Below are 14,865 nucleotides of genomic sequence, written 5' to 3'. Positions count from 1 at the left end.
AGACTGCTGTTGCTTTTGAATATGACTTCAAAAAAGTACTTTTTGTTACTCTGACTTACCCAAGAATGTGTGAAAATTTATTCAGTGTCATGTGCTATGATGATGTTTTCTAGCCCTGTGGTGGATGCGTAACAGTTTCCAAAAATATGGAAAGTGAAGCTGTAAACTGCAAAACATAGGGACTAAGATCCCTGGCAGTACATGAAAATTTGAAAGACTGGCAACTCGCGACTGCTGCTTTACACAGTATTTCAATCTTGACCTGCAATAGCCTTTCTTTTACACTGGCCTTGGGCACCTTCTTTGCAACACCACCAATAGTGACCAGTTGCTGCTCAGTTTTGCAGAATTGCTTGGATGATCAAACATTTTCACTTGTTGACCCAAGTCTCAATTAGAGCTTAAGCCCATGGAGATGAAGAGCTTGTCTTTTAAATTAGAACATCGCTTGCTGTTACCTTTGCCAGCAGGCTGCTCTATGAACAGCTGCTGTGGTACAAAAGGCCAAAGAGAAGCGCCTCAGTTTGCCCTAGTCCTTTCACACCCCCAAGTCACTGGAACATACCCAAACTACAGGCAGTCTTTCCAGTGCAGAACAGGCTGTACAGTTGACTCTAACTGAAATGTGAATCTTCTCAATCCTAAATTATTTTAATCCAGTCATCTGTGTTAAACGGTGTAAAGAGACAGCAAAGCAGAAAGAATGGTTGCCAAGTACAGAATGCAGGACACGAAGCTGCTAAATTGAGATGAAATATGAACTAATAATGATTTATTACAAATGCCACTGGGATTATAGTGGGAATCACTTGGAGAGATACTCAGGTGAAATGAATTTTGTAGGCTCTCCCCTGAATGATTTTTACAGTCTTAGTAGAGGCGAAGGGAAGACAAAGCTGTTAGTTACGCTGGGAGTACACACAAGAGTTTTGAAGTGCTCCCAAATAAATTCTCCCTAATTAATATAGGCTTTTCAAGCCTCCTGTAAGTAGACAAGCACGAACAGCTGTAGTTCTTTTTATAGACACAAACTAATCTCTAGTACATGTTGGAGTTGAAGGATGTAGAGAACAACATGCTGTTGATTCATAAGGCTTTTCTAGCCATGGAAGTATTCTTTTTATATTCTCTAAAAGTAGAAGGGAATGCAGAAGAGTGCAGAGTATAGTCTTCAAGAATCCTACTTGGGAATAAAGCCATGACAAGAGCAAGGGATCTAGCTCTTAATGACACATACCACACACTTCTTATTAACATGTGAAAGAGCATGTGTGAGTTTTGACCTATTTTCTTGACAGGTTCAGCCTTTTGTGACCCATATGAAAAAGACAGCATTCACTAGCATTTCTTCCCAGTTTCCACTTGTGTGAATGGCCTTCATGAAAAAAGATGGGAAGAATTACATGCTTCATGTTTTTTAAAATAATTGTAAATGCCCAAGCAATAACTTATAATAAAATCCCTTAGCCTTGATGAATATCTTTGAACATTTTTCCTGTTTGAAGATGATATGTTTTCTCTCTCTATTGCTAGCTGTATGTATTTTCAGTTTAATATTGTGCTCTGCCTGGAGACAGTATCCGGTTTTGGCAGGTGAAGGGAGGAACTGTAATAGCTCCTTTCCATCTCTAATGCCCATGATTTTATTTACATAAAAGCATCCTGGATTTTGAACAGTTTGTTTCTTTTGGCAGTTTATTACCAGCCCGAATGTCCCACTTTTTCCTGATCTAACATTCAGCTGCTGCAGAAGTCATTATCACCTCCATTTTTAGTTTTAATAACCTTGCTTTTAATAAACCTCTGTTTGAAGTAAATTTCCAAAACCTTCCTTCAAAACAATGTCCCAGATCTTCTAGAACCCACTGGTTACTTTTTTTTCTCCTCAAAGGAATAAGGTGGTTACCCTTTTATTGATCTTACGGCTTTTTCTGATGTGACATAGGAAGAACTGATTTACTTAGGGCAAAATGACTTGCTGGGTTCTCTCCATTATTGTAACCAAAGGGAGAACTAACTACTAAAGGGCTCATGGGGAAGAGCTGTTTCAATAGCTCTTTGTGCCCTGTGCTTTTTGGCTCAGAAGTTATATATCCCCACTGTGGACTAGCTGTACCTCATAAGTCTTGTGATGTACACTGCTATGGATTGCAAATGAATTTTGTCCATTTATTCTCATGCACTAGAAGGAGCACTGGGGAGAAGCAGAAAATCACTGTTTCACAGAATTCTTCTCTTTTGCTTTCAGAGGAAATAAGTACAAACTCACAAACAAAGTCACTGTGGGGAAGAAACTCAGCTATAAGAATACTGCTGTTTAGAGAAGGGAAAAATGAAAGTGCTGAAGTGGGCATGGTGTGGGTTCCACCCATCTCTAGAACAATTATTTTTAGGCAACTAACCCTTATTCTCTCAAGATTCATTTCCAGAAAGCATGTCTAAAGGTAAACCACTTTGAAGTATTAGAAGGCAGATGTATTGACTTACCCATAAGACATTTCAGTACAAAAATTGCTTTGAATTCTGCACTCTTCTCATGAAACCTGCTAAAGGAAAGTTGGAAGGAGTTTCCTAATACTTTCTCATGGCTCTGGGGAGGTTAGCTAAGAGTGGGTTAAACTGGTCCCTTAAGTCACTTTTGGAAAAAGAAGCCAAGTATGGCAAGAACCATAGCACCGTCCTCAGTGTTACTCCTTTCTCTTTCCCCAGAATCTCCGAAATTAAATTCAAGATCTGAGACTTCAAATTACTGCTCAAGTGCATTGCCTTTCAATTGGATTGTAGAAGAAAATGAGGGAAAGTATGTCATTGATTATAGAAGGGAGCACTGACTGTGTGTTCAAGTTTTCATTTGATTGAGGAACTTCACAATAATGAAGAAACCATCTTCAAGAAGTAATGTACATTTTTTCCCAAACCTCTCAGCTTTAGCTCTGTAGTAGCTTTGAAGTTAAACTACACGAGGTGAACAATGGCCAGTTTCAAATCTCATATTTCCCTTTCCCCTCTAGTTAATCCTAGGAGGTTTACGGGTTAAGACCCATGCAGTGGTGGGATATACCTGAGCACAGTAAAATCCAAGTGAAATTGTTTCATGAGCTGCACAAAAAAAGAAATAATAAAATTACAGTGTGACTCAGATCAAAAAGTGAACCACTGGAGAAAGTTCTGATGCTGAAAAGCTTACTTCTCTTGCTTTTATCCTTGCTTGTCTTGTAGTGTGCCTTTGCAGGAGCATTTCAGAGCAATGTAGGAAGGTATTCTGGATTCAGCTGGTCTGTAGTTGTTCTAGAGGTATTGGCTAAGGTGGCATTCTTGCTTGCACGACTCACTAGGCTGTTGGACTTCTTGTCTTGCTTGTTGCTGTTGATCTTAGGGTACAGGAAACCAGAGTGGTATCCAGAAGGAAGCTCTACGCCTTGGGCATTGCTGTATGTTATTGTGATGCTGGGTATCTGGGCTGCAGGTGGTCCAGAGTGAGACTGTTTTTTTCTTTGTCCAATACCATTCAGGCTTTCAGCTCTCTAAAGGATGCAAGGATTTAAAAGATACAAACATCGTAAATATCTACAAGGAGATCAGGTTGCATCATCTATGAAAAAGTGGCATATAATTAGATAAGCACTTTGCCAGTTTGCATCACTAACTAAAAAACAAAGGTGGAGAGTAAAGTAGGTCTGAATATTTTTATAGTATTTCATGAACAACTTACAAGGGGAAAAAAATGTTTAACAAGTTAACATACTAAAGCGTAGACTTTTCATTTGCTACTTAAGAGCTCGTCTACTTCGATAAAAGACCAAACTAATGAGAACACATTTGACTACAAACTGAAATGCTGTGAATATGCTCAGACAGACTGTGAGTTCAAGTAAGTAAGGAGTCCCTCCATAAAGACTGACTATTTAGGTTCTCTGGGGCAACAGGTGATGTGAGATGTAGTGATGGCAGCATGGACGGTTGAAGGGAAAAGCAGTGTAGAGAATGAAATGAAAAGGGGAATTGAGGAAGAGATGAATGAGCATTTTTTGGCAATAGCAATGTTATCTCTCACTTTCACAGGACCAAAAAAGTAGAGTGTTAGGATGAAGACAGCAATAGCTGGTAGGGATCACTGCTAGCAATAAGATATAATTTAAGATTTTTATGTTACATCTGGCTTAATACTGTAAAGAAAAAAACTGGCTTGTTTACATCTGTCAGCTGTTTTCCCTTATTTCCCCGTCTTCTGTCAAGAACTAAGGCAAGTTGACTCACTTGTGGCAGATGTCAAAAAAAAATTTATCAGTATTCTGTTGCTTCATTACATGGAAGAAGAAATAGACACTAATACAATATCCTACTGAACAAGTAATATGGCGTGTTTAAAAAACTTACCTTGATTTCCTTCAAGTTGCATTTTTTAGATGTTTGCTGCTGCAACATTAAATAGTTAAAAATGTCACTTTGTACAGCAGTACTTGCCACAAGGCTATGGCTGTCTCAGAGATACAGTCGTCAGAATGGCTGTCTCAGCTTACATTGCATATTATTTGTATGAAGATGGCACAAAATTAATGCTTCCATGCTCCACTAAGGAAATCACAGACCTCATCATAAGACCTACTGAATGAAAGAAAATATTCAAGTTCCTTGAAGAAGCGGGACTTAAGGAGATCATTGTGGTACATGTGTTCTCCTTCTGCTTAGTTTCAGCAATGATCTACACTTTTTGGTCATATTTTCTATATTCTGCTGGGAGTAGACTGGGTTGTCATTAGGCTTTGTTCACTTGGTTAGTTAGATCCATGCCAAATATTAAAATAATAATTCTTACAGCAGGTGTAGGAGTGTACTCTGTGACATTCAGCTCCACCATGGATATGTCATCAGAATCTACAGCTGTCTGAAAAATAAACACAGATAAGAAAGACATAAATGACATATAAGTATGTCACAATATTTTACATACATGAAATTCAAAGTGTAGTTAAAAAAAGGGGGGGAGACAACAGAGGACTAACAGAAAAGTAGTGATATGCTAAAGATAGCCTTGGCTTTTATCTCTCACCATGTGTGTCCTTTTGATAGCAAATGGTGAGACAACAGGGTTGGCCATGTGATTTGGACAGTGAAATACAAATATTACTGAATACACACTTAAAACCAAACACAAGGCAACATACCATTCAGATGCTAAGTTCACTAAAAGAGCACCATTGCTTGTCAGAAGTGCAACAAAAACAGCTGAATAATGAACCAGGGTGGAAATAAAAAGTTGATGACCTTTCACGGTCACTTAAGTCTTCACGTACTGTGTTAGCTCATAGGTTATCCCCATCTTCTTGGCAGGAACCTTCATGTTTAATTACGGTAAAATGTGCAGATTTATTAACCTACCAGTTGTCAGAGAATTTAGATATTACACAATCTATTACCTTCTCACAAATCCCAGAATCAAGGCTCTTCAGTTTAGGTTTGGTTCTTATGTCACTAGTTTGAGTTGTGCCTTTACCCATTTTGTAGGAAATCTGTCTGCTAGCAAGTCTGAGCATACTGGGGGTATCAGTTTCTGTGTCAATACAGCCCTAAAATGAAAACAGCAAAAGTAATCACTCTGGGTTTCTTAGACTTCCATCAATTTGCCCCAAGAGAACCAGTTTTACCTAGGCAGGAATTGTAAAATAAACAGAAATTGTATAAAAGACATTTCACATAAGTTATGCCACGTGTGACTTCACAAAATCTTTGCTTATAAGACGTACAAACAAAACTATCAAGTCTTTTGAGTCTAAAATTCAGCTTACTTCTTTTTTCTTTTTTTTTCCCTCCAGAGGATGCACTGCAGATTTTTAAACAAAATAATGTTTTATTATAGTCTGTTGTTGTAACTTCTCTGATGCACGTTGTAGCTGTGAAGAGACAGTGTTTCCATAGTAGTACTCAAATAGAAAGCACAGGGCCAAAGGAGGAATTAGGGGAAAGTTTCCAAAATAGCTTGGGTGGAAGCAGAAATAAGTGGAAGGAAATTAGCAGGGACTGCAGAATCAGTGCTTCAAACATTTTGTTTCATGAACAAGCGCTGATTTTCCAAACTTAACTTAAAGAGAAGGATTTTTTAGAAGAGCTTAGCAAAATAACCAGGAGGACAATCTAAACATTTCTTTTCCTGCTGAAGCACATGAGGTTGGGCTCTACTATTTTTTGGATTGCAACTTTAAAAAAAATGTATACCCTGCTTCCCATTCCATGCATAGAGTGTAGTAGCACATACAGTGTGATTCGATTGAATTTCAAAGTGGAAGTAACTTTATTTTCTGAGCATCTGTTCTGGAGTTGGATATATTTCATTGCAAAGAACTTACTGGAAATTGTTTCCTTAGAATTTTCCAAGGTGCAGAATATCTTTGCATCCACAGGAGTAAAAAAAAAAAAAAATATAAAAAAATTAAAAAAGCATAAAGCTAATTTATTGTCTTACAGTTTGATGACCAGCCATGCCATAAAATACATGACAGCATAAGTACTGCCTTTTTGAATTGCGGGTATATATCTAGAAAGCTTAAATCTCAACTGAGCCACAGATGGTACCAAACAAAATCCAAATAAATTATCCACGAGCATCAAAGCAATTTTGTTTGGTTTAGACTTGAGCCCTTGTTTCTGTTCTGTACTTCAGCTAAACTGATACACTTACTAATAAATCATTGTTCTATGGTCAAATCAAATAGTTAAGAGAAATATGTTCTTTTCAGAAAATCATGACTTTATCACTGTTCTGAACAAGATCTAGAGTTACTCAGTGTTTACAGAAAATTCCAGACTGAAGCATGCCAATTGCTAGAAATTTTTTACTTTTGGGTAACTACTCTGTACCCAGTTTTGTACTTTTTGTTCTCCGCTGTTTTACCTTGAGTATTAAGAGCTGCTTTCCTAAGCAAAAAAGAATTGCTGAATTGCTTGTATGTTTTCCCCTTCCCCGGTAATGATAATAGTACGAAACCACACAATGTTACTGAAGGAGTTTGTTGTGGTTTTTAAGAATCAGTATTTGCAATCTAAAAGACTCAATATAGAAATGTTCTTTTTTTATTAGCCAGTGACTAATATCATGTGAGTGGTGGCTACTAGCCAGTAGAATTTAATTTTTATTAGACTGAAGAAATCAAAGTGTCGGTGTTAAAAACAACTGACAGAATTCAGTGCTTGGCTGGATTAGATACACATATTACCTTGACTATGAAAAAGAATCACCAAGAAAATCATGGCTTTTCATATACTTGGAAATGTCATTTAAAACAATTGCAATGAGTAACTGAAGTGTAACTAAGAGTGTAAAGAGTAAGTAAGTAACTAAAGTGCTTAGTTACTTAGTAAGGTAACTTTGGATTGCAAGAGAGAGCTTAAGATGCTGAGTATTTTCTGTTTCCTGCTACTGTGCAAAACACTGTGTTTCATTTAGACTGGCAGCAACAAGCTGTTGAGGTGATGAGAATGGTTCTGTAATGGATTTACCGATTTGTCTAAATCTAGTGATTAATATGTTTCCAAATTTATCCCGCTTCACTGTCAGAAAACGTTACTGTTTCATTACAACCTTGCTTTCACTAGAGAACTATTTAGTGACTAGCAGTTTTTTGTTTGTGTCCAGACTGCAAATCTAAGCTCGGACAAGTACACCCTCGAAGTATGAGCAGATTTTCAAGGGTGCTCTGACTCGAAGCATCCCTTACTTTCTAAAATTCCTGTTGTTCCATCTTTCAACTCTTCCTTCAGTGTCACCAACCATCAAGAGTACACAGATCTACGTTCTGCTTTTATACTTCAGCCTTCTGTCTTATAATTCACTTTGTCTCTACTTTCTCTGGAGCTCTTGTAATAAGCACCGTAATGAATTTAATCTAAAGAATGTACCAATTTGAAGGACTCTGTGTGAAAATTAATTACTTTGCAATTAAAAATGGGTGTATGGGAAGCGTCTCCCTTACTGATTCACTGTCAGAGAGAGAAGACAGTCGCCTTTTTCCTTTCTGCGGCCCACTTATCTCAGAAGACTGGCTGGTTACGGTCGCTCGTCTGGAGGAGGGATAACTGCTGAAAGACTGTGAGTCTTTAGGAGAAACTCTCAGCAGGGATCCAAGACAAGGAACATATGTTGCAATGGCTGTTCTAATGGATGAGAGGTAGAACCAGTCAATTTTTTTTCCGTTAGCACGAACTTCAGTCATCATAAACAATGCATTTATTCAAAGAGATAAACTAATGCTGCACAGCCTGGAAAATTGCTGAGTACAAAAAGTTTTCCAGATATCCAGTATCTCATTTACAATCATCCTGCGAGATCACTTATTCACAGTGTTCTGCAGAACTAAATTTTTTTGCTTGGCAGGGATGAGAGCATTAAAGTATAACTCTTTGGACTGAAGGGAGTTATTAAAATGATGTTTTGTCTGCTTTCAGCTTAATCAGGGCAAAAAAAAAATTCTGTCCCTTTAAACTAAACCCTGCAGAAGTAACACATAATGAATTATTTTCATCTTCCCCTAAGCAGCAATTCTAGCTTCCTCTTATGCATCTGTTTGCCAGCTATCTGTAAAGTTGTACAAAATGTGCAGTTATATTACAATATTTCTTTCCTCATATGCAGCATAAGGACACTCTTTTGCCTAGCTTTCTTCTTCCTCCCAGCATTCCCCAGTTAGATGTTCATGCCCACCTCTTCTTTATTCAGTTCCTGGGTAGGTCTTTGTAAAGCGTATCTATTGCTTTGCTGCTATCCGTCAGATCTCACAGCCTGCATCTGAACTTGATATGGTAATAACCCTAGATGTTACAGCTCAGAAGAAATATTATCTGAAAAATGAAAGCTTGAAGAAAGCTGGGGGATGTACAAAGTAGGGAAGAGGTGGTTTGACTTCAAATTGCATCTCTCATTGGCCAGGTTAACAAACTGCTATTTGCAACAGTGATAAATGTCTGTAGTTCTCATGAAGATAATTTAAAAAATGATCACAGAATCACAGAATCCCAAGGGTTGGAAGGGACCTCAGAAGATCATCTTGTCCAACCCCCCCGCAAGAGCAGGGTAACCTAGAGTACATCACACAGGAACTTGTCCAGGCAGGCCTTGAATATCTCCAATGTAGGAGACTCGATGGTACTTTCCTTTGAGGTGGGAAGGTCTCTGTATATTATCATGTAATCTGTAAGTACAGATCAGTATCCATAAATGTCTCTAACTCCTATCTCCATAGTAACTTGCTCTAAGTACAAATTCTACTGAAAATATGGCATTAAGAAGTTTTCTAGGGGAGGGTGAGGCTGTCTTGCAGAGGTAAAATGAGCAGGTGAAGGAAAGTTCAGATTCTAGTCCTAAAAGTGACAGTTATTGTCTGATTTTCTTTGCTATATTAAAATTAACTTACAAGAGTGAACTTACCTGTATTTGGGGTGAATGATGGCATAAATGATGGGGTTATGGATGACAGAAGCTTTGGCAATCACAGCTGGTATGGAGTTTGTGAAAGGTGTTAGGACATGAGAATACCTAGAGTAATGCAAATGCATTATATATTTAGTACTGAGTTCTGTGTAGTCTGTGCAGTTATACACTGACGAGACAATGCTTTATTAGTGTTCCAGAGAGAATAAAAGAGGGATTTCCATACCCAGTGAGAGAACAAATTTTACATCCTTTGTCTGTAATATTTAACAGCATTACATTTCTAAGAAACATTTCTAATTACATTTCTGAGAAACGCTATTTTCTTGGGACTTCTCTTGCAATACTTCACTATTGTGACTCAGGATGGTGGTAATTCCCATGCTGACAAAGCCAATATTCCCTAATGAAAAAGTCAGCCTTCAATGTGAACATGCGTTGATCAGGGTATCTCTGTTCCAAACTCAGCAGATATACTTGACCACAGATAAATTTGTGGTTACTAGACAGGTGTTCAGAATGAAGCATTATAGGGAAAGATAACTGAAAAGCCATTTTTCTATTAAAACTTTGTGGGTTTTTTTTCTGATCTGAATTAAAAAATGAAGGGGAAGTATTTTTCTGAACTGAACAATTAAGGGGAAATATTTTCAGGTGTCATATGTCACACTTATGTTATTGTGGCCATGCATATGTACAGGTGATATGACTCTAAAGGATAAAAGAATTATGATGCTATGCTGCTATCAGCCAGTTAATTTTTGAAGGTAGCTTGAAGTAGCCCTTAAGGTTTTGGTCAGGAGAAATCCAATAGAACAACTCAGACCACAATAACAATAACATTTCATAGGCAGTTTCTAGCAGGCAGATTTTCCATAGACCTGCTCGGAGGCTATGAAGATCTTTTCCTGCACTGGTAGAAAGAGTTCTAAGTTAAGTGGCCCAGTAAGTCAGTCTTTCCTCCCAACAATATCCTTTCTGTATCACTGCTCCTCTTCCTGGGAACACAGATCTTTCCATTAGCCTTACGTTCCTATATGATTGGAGAAAACGTTTTTTCCTCTCAGTCCTCTCAGAAGAAGGTCTTTCATATACATGCTGCAAACAAACAACAGAATTGCTTAAGTAGGTGGCAGCTCATTTTCCTGCTGAAGAAATTTTTCATCATGTGGATATTTATGGAAATGGCTCGCTAATGGTGATACAGTAATCATTTTGTCAGCTGCCTGAATATTGAGATGTCATTTCACCTCTAATTCAAGGCTTTTTTCTGATAAGCATGTTCTCCATATACAATTTTTAACATGGTTTCTCCTAATCATACGTTTAAAGCATTGGTTAAAGGTGTAGTTCTTCAGAGATTCTGGAGAACAAACAATAGCATGGCCTTGCTGGAAAGCAGTTTTTGCCCCTGAGATGAGAGAGGAGACGCTTTGGTAAGACTGATGGGAGAGGTCATAGTGACAAAGGCTGAGAAATAGTGACAAAGGCTTCTGTTTAAGCTAACAATTCCCAGAAATACAACCTTTAGGCCAGCAATATTAGTGAACCAGAATATTTTCTAAATAAATTAAGGTACTTCCTTAATTTTGAGTATGTTGTTACTCTGTCAAATGAGTTGCCTTTAGTCCAAGACTACAGCCACAGACTTCCATGTCTGCTTGCCATCTGTGGTACGCAGTGATTTTATCTGAGTTCGTTGTAATAAACATCCACAGAAGACCTGCAGCCTTGGTCTGTTAATCTCTGAAAAAAATCCAGAAGCATTGCCTAAAAGGCATACTTCAGAAATGGAAAAAAAAAATGCTGAATAAAGCTGTGTTGCTCACCAGATGTCTTCATGAGCAAAATTTGCAATTTGTTGCATACTGTAGAATTACAAAATTGTCCATTTGTTCATGTTTTGTCAGTGTGAGATATGGGCTAGAATTCAAGTTCAGCAGGCACTTGATCATCGTAAGGTAGATGCTGAATCATACAGGACAATGTGACATTACTACATAGCTAAAATGTAGAGCTTAAAGCATCTTCTAATTTTTCAGTTATTTTTTTTGGTGGGAGGCAGTAGCTTAGAGCAAGTAGTTCTGCATTGTAGCTGTGCTTCATTTCTTTGTCTTCTCGCTCTTTCTCTCTCTCTATCTGGTCACATGTGACCAGTGGTGGGTACTGAGTACCTAAGTCCCCCTGTGACAGCAAATGGGATGCTGGGGCACATCCTAAGGATTTGTGTTTCTGAGTGAGGAAGGTATTTACCTTCACAGAGAAAATGTTAGCTGCTGCTTGGAATTGCCCCTGTAGATACAAAGGGGGAGAATCCTCTTACCAGTTTTTCTTAGGTATAAGATTTTAGAAATCTATGTTTAGGAAGATGCCTTCCTAAACCATGGTTGAAAAGAGGCCCTGCAATGGCCTCTTCCTCAGGTGTGTAACAGAAATCAACCCTGCATCCCAGAATGCTCTGTCATACGTAAATTTATCCTGTGTGTCAGTTTTAGGAAAACATACTTTTTATTTCTGATTTGAGAAATACAGATACAAGTGCTCTGTACTATCATAGGAGTCTTCCACTTGAGGATTTGCAGCTGACAAGACTTTGTAAAGCAGATAGTCACAACATTTTACAAAGACCAAACTGAAACACAGGAAAATTCACAGGTTAACATGGGAGAAATACTTGCATAGAGCCAAGGCATGTGGACTTCCAATCCATTACTTACTCTGGATTGTATCAATTACAGTCTGGTATCAGGCTATGTACAGATACAGTATTAATAGTATCATACTTTTGTTGAAATTACTGCATAGAATGCTGACAACTAAATAGATGAAAACATGGTTAGGTTGTTTATATGTATGATCTTTTATATCCAACATGAAAAAGCTCCCCAGTGCAAGTATATACTAATTTTGAACTTGCTTGTCATGTAAGTAATTTCAGCACTTTGGTGTAACACAATAAAATTAATAGACTTTTGTAAGTAAAAGAAGTGGAGAAAGAAAAGAGAATCAATTCGTGGGTGGATTTTTGGGGCCCCTTATTTAGCATTGTGGTGCTAAATAAATTTCAAATGTTTCAAATATCCTAGTGCAGAGAATCTGCATTCAGGAGTCATCAGCGCAGTAATGTTATGTTGCCAGTAACAATCACAGTATCACAGTATCACAGTATGTCAGAGATTGGAAGGGACCTCAAAAGATCATCTAGTCCAATCCCCCTGCCGGAGCAGGAACACCTAGATAAGGTTACACAGGAACGTGTCCAGGCGGGTTTTGAATGTCTCCAAAGAAGGAGATTCCACAACCTCCCTGGGCAGCCTGTTCCAGTGTTCCGTCACCCTCACTGAGAAGAAGTTTCTTCTCAGGTTTAAGTGGAACCTCTTGTGCTCCAATTTGTACCCATTACCCCTTGTCCTTTCATTGTTTGCCACTGAGAAGAGCCTGGCTCCATCCTCGTGACACTCCCCCTTTATATATTTATATACACTAATAAGGTCACCCCTTAATCTCCTCTTCTCCAAACTATAGAGACCCAGCTCCCTCAGTCTTTCCTCATAAGGGAGATGCTCCACTCCCTTAATCATCTTAGTTGCCCTGCGCTGGACTCTCTCCAGCAGGTCCCTGTCCTTCTTAAACTGAGGGGCCCAGAACTGGACACAATATTCCAGATGAGGTCTCACCAGGGCAGAGTAGAGGGGAAGGAGGACCTCTCTCGACCTACTAACCACCCCCCTTCTAATACAACCCAGGATGCCATTGGCCTTCTTGACACAATCTTCCTTTTTTTTTCATAACTTTCTTTCTAAGTCAAACTAAGAAAAAAAAACAGAGTTAGCATGTGCCTCATTTGTTAAATGTCACTCCTAAATATGTGAATGTTTTGGCTGCACTTCAGGCATTAAAATTGACAAGTAGCTTTGACTTTCATCTGTTTTCTACAGTTTTACACCTTTTGCTTTCACTGAATATTCCTTTGTTGATACATTCATAATTACCCAGCAAAAGCTACCAGAGCAACAACAGAGTATGGTGACCACGAAATGACATAAAGCAAGATGACAATCAGTGCTATTTTGGCCATCTTCCACTCATTTTTCATCCTCTGATACTGTTTCTGGAACTCTTTATTTCCATGTTTGCATCCAAAAGCTTGAATAGACCTAGGGGAAATAAACATACAACAGCAAAAAAAGGAGGTAGGGAATTGAGAAAATGGCTTCATGATTTTGTGGCAACAAGTACTCTTATGCTAGTTTATGCTGTCATGCACTTTTAATGTGTGTTAATGTATATATGTGACCAGTCCTTTCATTGCACTTTCATTGCACTAATCAGTGGCAAATTCATATGTGCTTTAGTAAAGAAAATAGTCCCATGCCAGAAGAATTTCCATATAAATTGGGTATTCAAGCATTGAACAATGCTGTGCTAAATATCATTAGAGAAGTCTTTGCTTCTATAGGTCCGATTTTGCTACCTTACTCTCACTTTGTGCTTCTGAGCTGTGTGACTAGATATGCTGATATCTACAGGACAGATACCTACAGATGACAAATGTAGTGGCAGACATTGACCTTTATTTTTACAACAATAGCTTTTCTTTCAAAGGCCTTTAATTAAATGGTTTACCTCTTTTCACCCTTTGTCAAACTTGTAGTTTAATTTGACCTACTTTTTGTGGAATAGTTGTTGATACAGTGTTGTTAGGTGTCTGATATTCTTCTGGTATTTCTTTTGGTTGGTTAATTTCTGTGCTTCTTTTGCATCCTTCAGATTTCTATTGCTGCTACTCATACCATTTCCTGCAGCATTAGCCAATAGACTGAACAGCTCTAGCTTACATTCAGGAATGGCCCTTCTAAGCATCATGCTTCTTACCATGTTAACTGTTGACAGAATTCTTGTTTGGTTTCCTCTTTCAGTCATGCATACAAATTAAAAGTCAAATCTTCACAATTTTCTTTTCTTAGTCTTTGTTTCAAGAAAATAAGCAGGCAATGAAATGGAAGGATAAAAGCTTAAAGCTGTTGCCTACTTACTTGTTGGCCTTCTTGATAGCCTCAAATATAAAGACATAGCTGTATATGATAGCAATCAAAGGAATGAAAAAGACAAAGCAGAAAAGCAGCATTGTGTATGCACGGACTGATGGTGTCAAAGTCATGTAGTCCCAGGAACAGGAAGTCATTAGACCCTCAGGAATATATGCACCTAGGAAGAAAGACAAGAAAATGCATAAGCCATGAGGTGATTCTTCCTCTGCAGAAGTAAGAGAAAGAAACTTAGAATAGCATGGGATTTAGTCCCATTCTCATAAAGGGGAAAAGTCTTAAAGGATACACAATGCTTTGTTCAAAGCACTTCTTTTTATTTTCTTTTACTCTGTTGCCCTGTTGTATTTATGTTTAGAAGTCTAAGGCTCCGTATCAGAAAGCTGAATAATTTTG

The 14,865-nt window shown here is 38.1% G+C and overlaps 1 protein-coding gene and 1 long non-coding RNA gene across 4 annotated transcripts in view; one reads left to right on the top strand and one right to left on the bottom strand.

Moving 5' to 3' along the window:
- LOC133223216 (uncharacterized) overlaps window positions 1-14,865 on the top strand; it is an 88,453-nt gene that overhangs the window by 12,660 nt on the left and 60,928 nt on the right. The window lies entirely within an intron of this gene.
- OPN4 (opsin 4) overlaps window positions 71-14,865 on the bottom strand; it is a 31,037-nt gene continuing 16,242 nt past the window's right edge. The window contains 7 exon segments of the mRNA XM_061373796.1: window positions 71-3,524; window positions 4,817-4,885; window positions 5,418-5,567; window positions 7,968-8,148; window positions 9,419-9,526; window positions 13,414-13,578; window positions 14,458-14,629. Coding sequence (XP_061229780.1) covers window positions 3,240-3,524; window positions 4,817-4,885; window positions 5,418-5,567; window positions 7,968-8,148; window positions 9,419-9,526; window positions 13,414-13,578; window positions 14,458-14,629 — 1,130 coding nt within the window. The 3' untranslated portion in view covers window positions 71-3,239.

Source organism: Neopsephotus bourkii, unplaced genomic scaffold (genome assembly GCF_033783945.1).
Source record: "Neopsephotus bourkii isolate Nb327-2 ecotype Australia unplaced genomic scaffold, CSIRO-AGI_Nbou_v1 NB_1634, whole genome shotgun sequence".
Classification (NCBI taxonomy): domain Eukaryota; kingdom Metazoa; phylum Chordata; class Aves; order Psittaciformes; family Psittacidae; genus Neopsephotus; species Neopsephotus bourkii.
Note: the sequence above shows the minus strand (reverse complement) of the source record. Positions and strands in the feature narration are given on the sequence as shown.